General features: G+C 39.4%; 2 protein-coding genes across 2 annotated transcripts; one reads left to right on the top strand and one right to left on the bottom strand.

Moving 5' to 3' along the window:
- Positions 1 to 3,028: 3,028 nt before the first annotated feature.
- Positions 3,029 to 5,330, top strand: LOC140924447 (uncharacterized). Its single transcript, XM_073374479.1, has 2 exons — positions 3,029 to 3,288; positions 4,662 to 5,330. Exons 1-2 carry the CDS (start codon positions 3,102 to 3,104, stop codon positions 5,189 to 5,191), a joined length of 717 nt encoding a protein of 238 aa, XP_073230580.1. The 5' UTR covers positions 3,029 to 3,101; the 3' UTR covers positions 5,192 to 5,330.
- A 1,062-nt stretch (positions 5,331 to 6,392) lies between these two features.
- On the bottom strand, positions 6,393 to 13,595 carry LOC140924446 (mirror-image polydactyly gene 1 protein-like). The gene is made up of 10 exons (XM_073374478.1): positions 13,368 to 13,595; positions 11,762 to 11,966; positions 10,961 to 11,066; positions 10,232 to 10,361; positions 9,498 to 9,546; positions 9,001 to 9,171; positions 8,453 to 8,554; positions 7,686 to 7,780; positions 7,232 to 7,462; positions 6,393 to 6,528 (listed from the first exon to the last, which is right to left on the bottom strand). Exons 1-10 carry the CDS (start codon positions 13,568 to 13,570, stop codon positions 6,453 to 6,455), a joined length of 1,368 nt encoding a protein of 455 aa, XP_073230579.1. The 5' UTR covers positions 13,571 to 13,595; the 3' UTR covers positions 6,393 to 6,452.
- Between the last annotated feature and the right edge of the window lie 1,762 nt (positions 13,596 to 15,357).

Raw genomic sequence — 15,357 nt, 5'->3', positions numbered from 1 at the left:
AGGTGGGGCAACACGTATCACTAGGGACATGTGTTTAACAGGTGGGGAACACATATTACTAAGGATACGTGTTTCCCAGGTGGGGCAACACATATCACAAGGAAAATGTGTTTCCAAGATGGAAGAACACATATCACTAGGGATACGTGTTTCTCAGCTGGGGGAACACATATTACTAGGGATATGTGTTTCCCAGGTGGGGGAACACATATCACTTAAGGGATACATGTTTCCCAGGTGGGAGAACACGTAGCACTAGGGATATGTCTATCCCAGGAAGGGGAACACATCTCACTAGGGATATGTGTTTCCCAGGTGGGGGAACACATATCACTAGGGATATGTGTTCCCCAGGTGGTGAAACACATATCACCAGGGATACGTTTTTTCCAGGTGGGGGAACACATATACCTAGTGATATGTGTTTCCCAGCTGGGGGAACACATATCACTAGGGATATGTGTTTCCTGGTAGGGGAAAAACATATTACTAGGGATATGTAATTTTAAGGTAGGGGAGCACTTATCACTGGAAATATGTCTTTTCCAGGTGGGGGAACACATATCACTAGGGATATCTGTTTTCCAGGTGGGGGAACAGATATCACTAGGGATCTATGTTTCCCAGGTGGGGGAACACATATCACTAGGGATTTGTGTTTCCCAGGTGGGGGAACACATATTACTAGGGATATGTGTTTCTGAGGTAGGGAAACACGGGGGATATGTGTTTCCAAAGTGGGGGAACACATATCACTAAAGATATGTGTTTCCCAGGTAGGGGAACACATATCACTAGGGAAATGTGTTTCCCAGGTAGGGGAACACATATCACTAGGGACACGTGTTTCCCAGGTAGGGGAACACATATCACTAGGGATATGTGTTTCCAAGGTGAGGGAACACATATCACGAGGGATATGTGCTTTCCAGGTGGGGAAACACATATCACTAGGGATATGTGTTTCCCAGGTGGGGGAACACATATCACTAGGGATACGTGTTTCCCTGGTGGGGCAACACATCTCACTAGTGATATGTCTTTCCCAGGTGGGGGAACACATATCTCTAGGGATATGTGTTTCCAAGGTGGGGGAACACTTATCACTAGAAATATGTCTTTCCCAGGTGGGGGAACACATATCACTAGGGATATGTTTTTTCGGGTAAGGGAAACACGTATATTGCCACTGGGGATATGTGTTCACGGGAAGGGGAAACACATATCACTAGCGATATGTGTTCCCGGGTAGGGAAAACACATATTACTAGGGATATGCATTTCAGGGTAGGGGAAACACATATCACTAGGGATATGTGTTCCCGGGTAGGGGAAACAGCTATTACTAGGGATATGTGTTCCTGGGTAGGGCAAACACATGTAACTAGGGATATGTGCTCCGGGGTAGGGGAAACACATGTCACTGAGGATATGTGTTTCCGGGTAGGGGAAACACATATAACTAGGGATATGTGTTTCTGGGTAGGGGGAAAACATATCACTAGGGATATGTGTTTCCAGGTACAGGAAACACATATCACTAGGGATTTGTGTTTCCCAGGTGGGGAAACACTTATCACTAAGGATATGTGTTCCCAGTTAGGGGAAACACATATAACTAGGGATATGTGTTTCCGGTTAGGGGAAACACATATTACTAGAGGTATGTATTCCCGGGTAGGGGAAACACTTATCACTAGAGATATGTGTTTCTGGGTTGGGGAAACATATATAACTAGGGATATGTGTTTCCGGGTAGGGGAAAAACATATCACTAGGGATATGTGTTTCCGGGTAGGGGAAACACATATCATTAGGGATATGTGTTTCCTAGTTGGGGAAACACATATCATTAGGAATACGTGTTCCCGGGTAGGGGAAACACATATAACTAGGGATATGTGTTTCTGGGTAGGGGAAACACATACACTAGGGATATGTGTTTCCGGGTAGAGGAAACACATATCACTAGGGATATGTGTTTCCTAGTTGGGGAAACACATATCATTAGGAATACGTGTTCCTGGGTAGGGGAAACACATATAACTAGGGATATGTGTTTCTGGGTAGGGGAAACACATACACTAGGGATATGTGTTTCCTTTGATGTAACGTAATCTCGGTATGTTGAACTAATTTTGCCAGTCCGTTGGCCCCGGGTTATATCGAAGTTGCACTAAATTAACTAACCCCAGTCCTACGTTACTAGGGGTTCAAATCTTCTCACCCTTACCCGCTTAGGAAGGCTTGGGACTCGTTTATCGTGATATATTGACACCTCCCGGATATCTTGAGTTGTCTCTTGGAGTGGGTTGAACTGCATGGAATCAACAGGGTAATGGTACCCAACTCGGAACAGCCCCTCAAATTTTCCAGGCTTCTGAAGTCGAAGTGGCTCACGGACGCTCAAATCACCTCAATTTGAAGTGGAAACAGTGGAATTTGATCCCTACATAGTGACTTGAACAAAGAAACCCAGCCACGAATGTGGTATTAGAAAGAACAAGATCAAGGTAAACGTCTGGTTCAGCCCTGCTAAGACCCACTGCGGAATTCACCCGCCCCCCCCCCCCCCCCCCGGGGGAATTCATAATCACCACACAGACCCAGAGATGCTGGAGGTACACACTCAGGTGTATGGAACAGGAAGGATGCAGAAATTTCACGTGAATGATTTTAAAAGTCTGTACGAAGAGGTGATGATGGCTCCTGGGTTTACTCACGATCCGTCTCAGTACTGGGGTCAAGAAAAATGGCGACCTCTTTTATGGCTGGCATCAGTACTATAGTGACACCGACTGCATCTGGATGGCAATTGAGTATCACCCAGCATGAAATTCTAATTTTTTAATACTGATGAGCAAGACTACTTTGAAAAGAATTGATTCCTAATTATTGATATTGATAATCAAGACTCCATTTCATAACACAGTCAAATCAAATTAACATCCTTATACCAGCCCTAGGGTACTGGGGATTAATATCTCCTTACCCTCACCAGCTAAGGAAGGCTTGGCATTCGGGTCGTGATATACTGACACCTCCGTGATATCTTGAGTTGTCTTTTTGAGTGAATTGAAGTACATGCAACGAACGGCGGAATGGCACCCAACTCGAAACAGCCTCTCAAATTTTCCAAGTTTCTAAAGTCGAAGTGGCTCACGGACGCTCAAGATTTTGAAGTTAAGAAACCCACTATCGTTGTAAACATTTCCAACTCGGAGGCAATTATTTCAGGGTCGCCACCGCACAAGGTTTTACGACCAAGAAAGTCGACCATTCTTCGAGGTAATTTGCGAGCCTTACTTTTGTATGTAATAAAATGTCCATCAGACCGTTACCCTTTAAATTTATAACATTTATTTACTATGGTTATATTACGTTAGTATATTTTTCAATGTTTTTGCGTGCCATATGCAAATTTTTTACCTTACATACGTGTCGTACTTGTTCTTGTTATCGTGCTTTTTTGGTTTGTAAATTCTTTGAGGAACTCGAAACAAACATTTTAACGTGGAAAAGCCCTCTTTTCTCTCGACATAGAGATTCCCAAGCTCTCTTTTTCTTGACTTAGGGACAATTTTCTTCCCGTTGCGTGACATGTATACATTACATTTCATCACCGGGCTGGAAGCAACATGAGAGGACAAAGGGACGTGGATGATATGCGTGTAAATTTTAGTTCCGCATGGAAAGCCAATATTTTTACCCATACGGGTATTGCTAATAGGGTGTTGCGTGAAGAAATATCTGGTTTAAAAAAAAAAAAACATACTGTGTCGAAGACAACGTTCTAGTGTTTGTCAACATATTTAGTGATGTTAAATTTAAATTTGATTGTCTGTTCTAGCATGATCTCCCCCACCCCCACCTCCGAGCCCGAGAGGATTTACTAAGAAGTAGAAACACAGCTATCTCAAGAATAGTCCTAAGACGGTAGGGTAGCTGTAAATCCTTTGAAAACGACTTGCAATTCGGTCATGACTTGGCATTAAATGTCGCAAAAGTTGACAAAAGAGTCGCTTAATTTATGGATGAATTTGTGACATTTTTGTGAAACTACACTTATTGCTATGCGTTGTCGTCGCGTGAGCGTCCTAAAACGTCCATCGAAGGAGCTGTATCTCCGAGAACTAGTAAAAACTATAGGAAAAAAATAAACTATTATATACAACGGTTCAAGACCTTTCGCAGTGCAATTTGTGGGCCACTCATTGAAAACTCAGGTTCACAGAAGATAAGTAAGGTCACAACACAAAACCAATATTCGTTTGATTAACCTGCTATGTCATTTGCATGAGCTCCAACCAATCATCTCGCAATAAAACGGAAAATAAATGCCGTGCTTCGTTTCGCCTTTTCTTCCATCGTTTTAAAGGCTCAACAAAGAAACAACGAGGGGCAAAAGAGTATTAAAGAGTGAAATCCTTTATCCCTTCCATTCTCCCTTCCTTGGTAGAGCTTCTGGTTTGTTTCTGTGCAAATTTCGCCATGTATTTACACTAGAAGGGAACTCTGTAACACATCTGTATTATAAGGCGCGTTCACACCGGGAGCAGCCGATTAATCCACTCTTGTTCACGCTTGGTTGTTAGACTGACCGCGCCCATTTTATAGCCAACACGACTAGAACTGTTTAATTGTAACATTGTTTTACTAAGGTGTAAAGATCGTCAGTGGAGAGTCTCTTGTCCTGATTAAACTCCCGGATGAAGACAATCTTGGTGGCGTCATCCTTGATGAAGGATGGTACCAGCTGTCAGCCCAGGACTCGACTTATCCACGTGATGTACCGCTATATAAATCACCTCAATTTGAAGTGGGAACAGTGGAATTTGATACCTACATAGTGACTGGAACAAAGAAACCCAGCCAAGAATGTGGTGTTTCAAAGTACAACATCAAGGTAAACGTCTGGTTTAGCCCTGCTAAGACCCACTGCGGAATTCATAATCACCACACAGACCCAGAGATGCTGGAGGTACACACTCAGGTGTATGGAACAGGAAGGATGCAGAAATTTCACGAGAATGATTTCAAAAGTCTGTACGAAGAGGTGATGATGGCTCCTGGGTTTACTCATGACCCGTTTACTGGGGTCAAGAAAAATGGCGACCTTTTTTATGGCTGGCATCAGTACTATAGTGACACCGACTGCATCTGGATGGCAATTGAGTATCACCCAGCATGAAACTCTAATTTCAAAAGTGGCCAGAAAATTTTTTATCCATTTCATTGTAATATTGTGAGCATTGTAATGTGAAGCGCATTAGATCATATACCCATGTATTTTGCCCTATATAAATAATAAAGTTATGTTATGTTAAAAAGCTTCTGGAGGTTTTATTTGACTGGCCAGATCAGAAGACAAAGTTTTGTCCAGACTCAAAAGTTAAAAAGCTGTTAACTCAATTAATCTTGGGAAATAAATATAACACGATTTTACGATTAAATTCAAGGTCCTTCCGTTTGAGTTCGTGTTTATTGAGAGTAACGTCTTTCACAATTATTCTCATCAAACAAAATCAACATTCACGAGGAAAGATAACCTTTGATTCATTTAGTTATACCCATTCTAAACTGTTTAGCGTGTTATTTTTCTGTAAGATCGTCGAAATCGGGCACTTTCTATAACGGGCGGCTATCTTCAGCTACTATGGTTTCAAATGTATCAAGTGTAATCTGTGGAAGAGTAACAAATCACCCTAGCTGTAAATACTGATTCCTGCTCTTCTGTATCCTGGAAACTACGACACTTCTCCACTTCTTTATAATCAAAGAAAAATCCCTTTATGGGTGGTTTTATTTAAAATAAAATTAACTTACATAACAAATGTCATTGGTCACTGACAAGTTACAGTTGCCACTTGCTTGTTATTTGAAGATGGAGAAAATTTTGCACTTTTGTTGATATCTCCTTTACTCCGGCAAAAAATGAAACAAATAAGACACCAAAACGGGTTAATGAGCAGTAATTGAACAAAACACAAACAGCTTTGATTAAACCGCAAACGAATTATTTCTGGACAGAGTGACATCTTTTCTTGGTCATTTTTCAGATAACTGATCCAAAAGGATTCTTTTTTGTCTAATATTCATTCTCTCAGTACAAATAAGTAAAATACAAGCTCATTTTTCGTGCTATAATCTTACATGTATAATATATACACATACTCTGTCCCAAGAAGAGAGACTAATGACTCACCCCTCCCTCCTGGTGACACAAACGATTCACCCCTTCCCCTTTGGTGGCACTTTCCCAAAGACATAAATAATCTAATCTCTTTGCAAGGGAACCTAATTGTACACCCCTACCATCTAATAATCAGGCGTCCATTGATCGCAACCTTTTCCCTAAGCTCCTGGGATACTAAGATACACCTATTAATGGCCCACCGTTCCTCACCCCACCCCTTTAATATTACTCCTTCGCCCTATCCCCACTCCTCCCTCTAGTTGATAGTTGCTACGCTTGTTCCTCCCGAGTCTGAAATGCGTTTGCGCAGAACTCCGACCAATCTTTCTAACCTACAAAAATAAAGCAAAAAGAAAAGCAAATACAGCAACGCGCGAGTAAATTTAGTTTTCATTGGGAAGAAATATAACCGAGGTTGGACAAAATGGGCCCCCTTAACGTTGGAGGATAGATGAAAATTAAAAAATGTATATGGTGGGTTCCAATGACTGACTAACCTCGTAAACAATATTTCAGCCTGTAAATTAGGAAGTACAAGCAACTTGTGGGCAAAATTACCGAGTGCTCAGGAGCAACGGAAAAAGAGGGGGTTGAAAAAAAGGAGAGAAGGACAGTTCCCTCGCCATTTAAACTTACCGGTTCTCTTTCTTGCGCTGTTCTTAATATTTGAGAGTAAGAAAAAGGGGAGGTAGGAGAGAATGAGGGCGATCAGATCGTAAACTTAACGGTAGTCTCACAAGGAGCCAAAACTTTTTTTCATCAATAAACGATGCTCCTTGCGTTGCGTGACGACACAAAGAGCGACTGCGCACTACAATTTTGGGCAGCAAAAATGCTACAGCACACTCCCCATCTCCCCTAAATCAAGGATAAAGCCGCTCAAAGACCAAAACGCTTAATGTTCTTATCCTTGACCTGGAGGGGAGGGGGGGAGGGGAGGGGGAGGGGAGGGGGAGGGTTCGAAATGTTCCATCGATCTTGTTTAAGATTGTCGCTCAACTTCATTGCCGTGTTACTAAGATGTCTTGAACTTACTTGTCAGCTCTGTCTTTCTCCCGTTGTCTGTTTTTAGAAGACTCCTCCAGTTGTTTAGCGAGCGTGTTTCTTTCCTGTGACACTGACTTAAGTTTCGCAACCACTTCATCATAACTCCGCTGTGCTTGCTGGATGTCTGCATCACGGGCTCTTAATCGACTTTCAAAGTTATCCATGGTTTGGTTGAATTGGTCGCGAAGAGATTGTTCTTGCGTTAGGGATCCGTGTAAACTGTAAAATAATTCATGATTAAAAAAAAAAAGAAACTAAAGTAGTAAAAAGTAAAGTAACAAAGAAATTTTAGTCATCGAAGAGACCTCGTTCTCGTTTCACTTGAAAAAATTTGGTAGAGTGAGGTAACTTGCAAGCAGCCGTTCGCCTTTAACGTTTTTATTTCAGTCAGCACTGACAAAAGGTTTTACAAGTCACAACAAATTTGTGAGGAGTTCCTAACCTGTAATAAACTCTGATAGTTTCAATTTCTTCTTCAAGTCTTTTGCTCTTCTTAAAGGCTAAATCTCTCTCTTGGATTGCCTGGGCCGACTGATTCTGTTACAAAGAGTAAAAAATGGATTTACAAATCTTAAGTCCTGTGAAACACCCTGCAAACTGACTGAAGTCTGAAAATGACAAATACTGCCTGTAACGTCACTGCAACCCAGTTCTATACCACCAGCAGGCAATGAACTGCAAAACCTTACTTCGCTTGCTACGTCATACTTCCAATTCACATTTTCACATAGACCACAATGCACCTTGTTTGACCCCCTAAATTTTTCATAACGAATGTTTCCAGATTCTCGTGGGTGTTATAGTTGTTGTAAGAGAAATTGAAGACAATTATGATTATGTAAAATTTTGGGGGATAAATGGTGCATTATGGTCTACCTGGAAATGCTGAATTATGCCAACTGTTTTATAGCCTCCCACTCAAATATCCTTTTGGCTTGTCATGCAATCCTCCCGAACATGGGGAAGGAACACGTGACAAAGCCCTCCACTTTATTTTCACCAATAAACAAAACGTTTCAGATAAAGAATCTCAACTCTTATCCATTAAGTGTGTATACCTCAATCATCAACGGTAGTCTGTTAATTTAAATTCTTTTACATCCATGCTTGTCAAACCCAAAAGCTCCCTTCGTGAGCCTGCACAGAATGTTTTTTCCTGAAAATTGATATTCCTGAAGATACGATGTGGTCTGGCAGTGTATACTTTACCTGAATGGCCTTAAGCCTTTGTCTATCAATTAACTTGTGCTGGTTTTTCATTATTTCAATTTCTTTCCGGAGATTGATGACCTCTGCTTCCAGTGCCTTTGACTGCAAAATGAAAAAAGATACGGAATTACTTCAGTGAACATGATCTTACAGTGTAAGCATACAAAGTATTTGTTTAGCCCGCCCAAGCAGAACTCAGCGCAGTTAAATCTCACAGCAACACAATGAGAGTTAAGCAAAAGAACTAGAACTTCTTGCGAAGTACAACAAACTCATACTTTGGCTCTATTAATTAGAACCTTCAACAGACTGTTAACCCTTTAAGCCCCGATATCCTCGTACAAATTCTCCAAACTGATCTCCATACATCTCCTTTAAGAATTAGTTAAGAGAATTTGATAAAAGGTCATGGAATTTTCTCTATTACGATCATTTTATTAATTCTCATAACTTTATCTCTTGACAATGTATGGATATTGTTAGGAGAAACTTGTTGTTGGTCACTATTGGGACTTAAAAGGTTAAAATCAAGCAATCTGAGAATTGACCTTTTCCACAGCCGCATCTCTTTCAGCGATAACAGCTTTAAGTTCTTCCGTCACCATTTTCTTTCTGTTTTTCTGTACTGTCCTTATCTTGTAAGCCATTAAATTACCATGTTTGTCAATTGATTCAGGAGTTTCAGAAGAGGCTATTCTACCAAGTAAAGATCTCATGGTCTGTTGAAAAAATATAAATACAATTTTATTTTAATGTTTTAATATTCAGAATAATGTACAACTATAGCTTGAAGCTTTCTTTGTTAGTACAAAGTAAGGGAAGATTAACCCTTTAAACCCTAACATCAAAATTTGAATTCTCATTTGTTGCCCCTATTCATTTCCTACAGAGGTAGTGGGGAGAAGTTGATAAAATATCAAGCAAATTCGTATTGTGTGATCATGTCCTTAATTCTCATGACCAATCTGTTTTACAAAGCATTGATTTTACAAGGAGAAATTTGACACTGATCACTCTTAGGGCTTAAAGGGTTAAGAACGCTTACTGGTTCGGATTCTTCTTCATCATAGACGCTATCAACACCAGAGTCAAAACTGTCAAACAAGAATGAAACAAAACAATATTAACACAGCCACAGATCTAGGTGTCAGTATTGTAATAGCCATTGCTGTGGATCGAATAGACCATTTTACAAAAGTGGACTTAGTACTAGTTTTTGAGTGAACGTGAGGCATAGGCTGACCTTCTTAATAACTTAAAAATACTAGTTACCATAGAAAAAAAGGAAATGGTGTGATTTGGATCAATGAGCAGGGTTCTGACTTAGGCCTGTGGGCTGGGTATTTTCCCTGGCTACTACAAGTGTGACCCTCTGCAACTCTCATCAAAATCGAACATGATAATATGACCAAAAGAACTTTCTAGCAGTTCAATCCCCCACCTACTAATTGCCTATACCTTACTCCTGAAATCTTAGGGCTCAGGCTCTCTCCACTAGTTAGAACTGGCCAACCAGACCAGTTCAGTTGAAAGAGAATTCCACTGTTAGTCACAACTATCCAGCCAGTTCAATGGCTGGCTGTGGTAGGTTTAAGTGAAGATTTTAAGAAAAAGTTAACATTTTATTTTCAAATATGACCTCTCCGGCTGGCCAGTTCTAACTTTAGGAAAACACCCTTAGTAACGGTGTTGAATAGGGCCAATACAGCTGGCAGGAGCTTATCCAAGTTCAGCATACATGGCAAAACAAGAAGGAAGAATGAAACCATATTTTCATACCCTGTATGTTCTCTTTCAGTTCTTCTTAGTTTATCCAGTAATTCCTCACGCTCACTGTAAGCCATCTTCAGTCTTGCATTCATTGCTGCATCACGTTCTTTTTGAGCTTGGTAGATTTTTTCAACAAGAGCTGAAAAAATTGATCAAAACATAAAAATCAGTCTGCCATCAGTGTAAATTAAAAGTAAATTACTTAGATTATCACAGTAGTTTTGTCAGAGGCTGTTAGCAATACTATTTTACTTGAGCCAACTTTTTGATAACTGGTACGAGGTACCAGATAGCATCCATTTAACGCTATACAGTCGACTCCCAGTAACTCTAACCCTCTGTAACTAGAACTCCCACTAACTTGAAGCAATTTTCATTTCCCTTGAGATAATTTTCTATATAATTTTACTCTCAATAACTCAAACTCCCGATAACTCGATTTTTTTTCTGTTTCCCTTGAAGGTTCGAATAAACAGGAGTCTGTAGTTGCTTTGGCAAGACCACTTAACATGTCCTTCAACATGATTCCTTTCAAACTGTACTAGCCATGACACGTTATTCATGAAAACTGAAAAAAACTCTAGCCTGCCTGAAGGATATCACTACATGTGTATGTAGCTGACCTGACATGGTGCCAAAGTGGTGCAAGAGTTCTAAACATTAATAATATATACAAAAATTAGATTACATATGAGCTGAACTTTACTGATTTGACAAGAATTTAAAATCAATTTCTACCTGCTCCTCGGGCAGCTATTTGAGACTCTGTTTGAGCTAACAAGTCATCTCGACTCATCTTAGATGCTTGAATTTCTGCTTCGGCTTTGGTAAGCTTATCTGTAAGCTGCAAATAATAACATTGAAAGGGTAACGCTTTGTACAGCTTTCACACAGTCAATTAAAACAAACAATTACAGTCAATTCCCTTTACTGTGAACACTACTGTTAAGACCTCGAGTTAATGTCCTCATTAACAAGAGTCTGTAATGGCGGGAGTTTATTTCATTCAAATGCCTGTATTTATTTTTGGCTGGAATGTAACTGCCATCCTTATTATCAGGGTGTCTGTTATAGCAGGGTGTCCACAAGGTGAGAGTTTACTGTGCTGTTTATTTTCAATAGCACTACGTTTAAATTAAAAACCAACAAATAAATTACTTCTGGAATGTTACTAGTGCCAAAAATAATTCTGGTGTCCAGGATTCTTGTTACATTAAAGTACACAACTAGGATGTAAAAATAGGTGGCTTGGCAATCAAGCACTGTAGGAAATTTGAGGCTTTCACTGCCTTGCTTTACCCTTTTTCTGCATAAAATGGACGACTCAAACCTTATAGTAGCAAGTTTTGCAGCCGGTTGCTGCCACTTAACCAGACACTGGGTGTCAGTTATGACTTAGCATTAAGCCACCTTGGACATGTTCCACACAGTGACAGTTTTTAACACAAATGGTGAAATTATGTAAGAAAAAGGGAAAATTATATAAAAACTGTAAGGAAAGCTCTCATATGAAAAGCAACAATATTCAAGGAATTTTACCTGAAGGTTTAAACGTTGTGCTGCTGAGAGTTCTTCTATAAATGAGGTATCACTTCCAAAACTGCTTAACATTGGGTTTGGTGAATATCTTCCATTATCTCCATGCATACTTGACACTCTTTCCTTGTACAACTGCTCAGTTTTTTCTGCTAACTCTGCCTCAAGATTTTGCCTCAAAGATTTCTCTGCACTCAGAAGTTTATCTCTGGAGAGAATTCACAACATGAAAGAATTATTTAAAAAAAACAGTAGCTAAGTGGCATTTGTTGCTCCTTTTCCCTGCTAACAGAGATCTCTTATGGTGAAAAACAAATTACAGAAAGGAGCAAGATAAGGAATGTATTTCCTTCCTCCTATTTTTCTCTCACTATGCCAAGCTTACTTGTAACATTTGTGGTTCTCTTTCCCTGCTGGCAGAGATATCTAACATTGAAGTATAAATGAGAAGTAGTAGTAGAGAAGGAAAGGTGGGTGGGGGTGGGCATTCTTTTCTTACATTTTGCACTCCAAATATGAGCTGACCAACTGTGCAGATTCAAGAGTGGTTAATTAAATTCACAAATATAAAACATTAGCTTTATAAAGTTCATGTCTAGATTGGGAAATCAAATAAAAATTGTAACAATACAATAATTTACATTCAGAAGCAAAATAATTACTATAAAAGGATATAACTGAATGTTGCCAGGTTAACAAACAAAACCACATGAGCAAATGTACTTATATTTAAATAATGCAATTTCCATCTTGCTAAAAAAGACACTCAGATTAAAGTGACAAGTTTTAGAAAAGCCCACTCATGCTTTCAACCGGCATAATATATTTTTAGGGTTTATGCATGAGTAATTTTTTTAATATATTGAGAAATATCAATTTTCAGTTTAGTCATTTTAACAAAATTATAGTGATACTCAAAGAAAAATAACATATTGTTCTTTACAGCTGAAAGCCAATTATCAATATACAAAAAATAAATAGACCACCAGCAAAAATATCATTTCTTTGTGTTTGTTTTATTGTTCAAAATAAAACATAAAAAGCAGGTGGTTTGTAAACCTTTAGAAACAGCACGAACACCAAAAAGTATTTAAGAATGGAATTCAATTCAAGTTCCTGTACACAGTACAGTAAAAAGTTAAGTAAAACTTCACTGAAAAGTGATGCTTAAATACTTTTCATATCACGGTGTGTACTCTGTGATTGCTTGGCTTTGGGCATTTGAAGACTTGTACGTAGTACCTGACACATTCGACACCAAACACAGCCAGTTTTTAGGCTTTGATCTCTTCTTTGACAACACTGGAAGTAGCCATTTAAATTCATTTGTACAGATTTACGTATTTGATACGTATTCAATAAATTGACATCAGTAAGCGCAAGCTTATAATCGGCGTCGTTTTAGCGCTCGGTTGCTATCGAACAATATTTGCTAAGATTCTCTCTGGTTCACGTATCATATCGAAACAAACAATCCCTTGAACACAAGAGCTTAGGAATTTATATACTCGAGATACTCAGCTTAATACTACAAACGCTCAAGAATTATATTACATATGGCACTAAAAACGTAAAGCAATTACAAGCATAATAATTACAGCTCACACACTTTTCTTCCAGGTCCAATCGAAGATTTGCAATACGCTGTCGAGCTCCTTTCATTGCGGATCTCAAGTTTTGTCTTATTTCATTCGCGTCATCAAAATCAGGCTTGTGGTCCGAATAGCCATTTACCATACTACTATGGCTCCTGTTAAAGGAAAGATCTTCGCTGTTGTCTAGGTACTCAAAACTCTCGTGAATAGAATCCATCTTGGACGCAGTTGTGTAGGCGGAAAAGAATTCGGTAATGTTTGACATCGTTTCGACCAATCAGAGAAAAAGAAATTGTCAAGGACATTTGATGCGGGATACATGTAGTAAACGTAACAAGCGATAATGGTGTGTCCCAGGGCGCTTTCCATTCAACAAAAATTCCGGTTTGAAATTTCGGAAACTTCACGTGCTCAATGGAACGGTACATTCCGGTTGCACAGACCCGACCCAAGCCACCGCGCGTTTTGTTATTGTGGCTTCTCAGCACACTCATAATTACGCTCTAAAAGAGAAAAGTAAATACTGTTTATATCCTAAAGAACACTCGACTGTCGAAAAGGGGCGGTGGAAAACTAAAGGCGGAGGAATCCTATTTCGTGTACAAAGCCTTTGAATGCAAGTGAAGGTGAAAAATTCTCGTGAATTGAAGCGATACGTTTCTCAGAATATTCGAACGATTCGAAGCAATTCCTGGAACTGTACGGTAAATAATTTCGGTGTTTTAGCCAATTTGTATTCAGCCAGGCTTTGTTGTATTCATTTCAGCTTAATTGATAAATTGCTTTAGTTAAATATCGTCGACAGGTTTCAGACAACGCTGATTCTCACGGACTTTTATACAATTGTAGCTTGATTTCACGCACTTTTTTTCACCTACGTGTCGTGTTGCGTCAGTTATTTGACACTGTTAATGGCAAATATCAAAAATCGAAAAAAATTGCAACTGATTCAAACTATTTGAGATGTCATGCTTTACTCACAGCACTTCACTTTCCATTGGAAACTACTTGGTCTTGTAAGCAGGATAGAAAAGAGCGGTACTGGGGACAACTATTTTGGCAAATGGAAACGGACATTTCGGTCCGACCGACCAAAATGACCAGACCGGTCACAGTCGGGGCCACCTTCAAAGCTGGTCCCGAATATTCCGCCCGGACCAAACCGAAATGGTCCGTTCCATTTGATGTACCAACCGAAATTAACGGAATTTTGGGTTGAATGGAAAGCGCCCCCAGGCTCCGAGATAGTCTGGTCCGCTGAATTGTGAAAAAAAGGGAGAGAGAAAGAAAAAAGGGAGGAAAATTCCTCTTTCCTTTTTCCCGCCCCGCCATCTTTTCGCGTTCCTTTCACTTTCGCGTCTTCACCATCTGACAGCCTGGAACATTATACTACAGTTAAATGTTTTAAAAGCCCGGCTAAATTTGCAATAATCTCAGTCTACAGACATAACAAAAAAAAATAACCATTAATTCACTCGGAAAGGCAAATAAAAAAAATTAGCCATTAACTGCTAAATTTAACTTATATATTAATAAAAACCGAGAACTTAGCCATTAATTAACTCCCTTTCATTATATAAACACCAATGAAATACCAGGTGGGCTTTCGCGCGAAAACTTGATATCTTCACATGTGAAAATATCACCTTTGCTATCATGGCTACATAATAAATCCCGCCTTTCACACCAAAATACCTATTAAAGTGAAATGGTTTGGTATTTCATAGGTGTTTATATAATAAAAATATTTCACTCGTTCGCTGCGCTCACTCGTGAGATATTTTTCAACACTCGAAGAGAAATTTCGTATCTCCGCGCGGCCTTGTTATATCCTCTATATGTATAATAATGGCTAATGAAACTACGAGATGTCCGGGGTGGCTTCACTCATAATGGGTGAAGGTATATGATAATGAAAGCGTAGGGAATTCTCGATTGGAAGAATAAAAAAAGATAACTGAAACTTTATCCTTTAAGTAGTTAAAAGAGTTCTTGAAATGTCAG

This window comes from Porites lutea, chromosome 14 (genome assembly GCF_958299795.1).
Source record: "Porites lutea chromosome 14, jaPorLute2.1, whole genome shotgun sequence".
Classification (NCBI taxonomy): Eukaryota; Metazoa; Cnidaria; class Anthozoa; order Scleractinia; family Poritidae; genus Porites; species Porites lutea.
The sequence above is the reverse complement of the archived record's forward strand: the minus strand, read 5'-3'. Positions and strand labels throughout refer to the sequence as shown.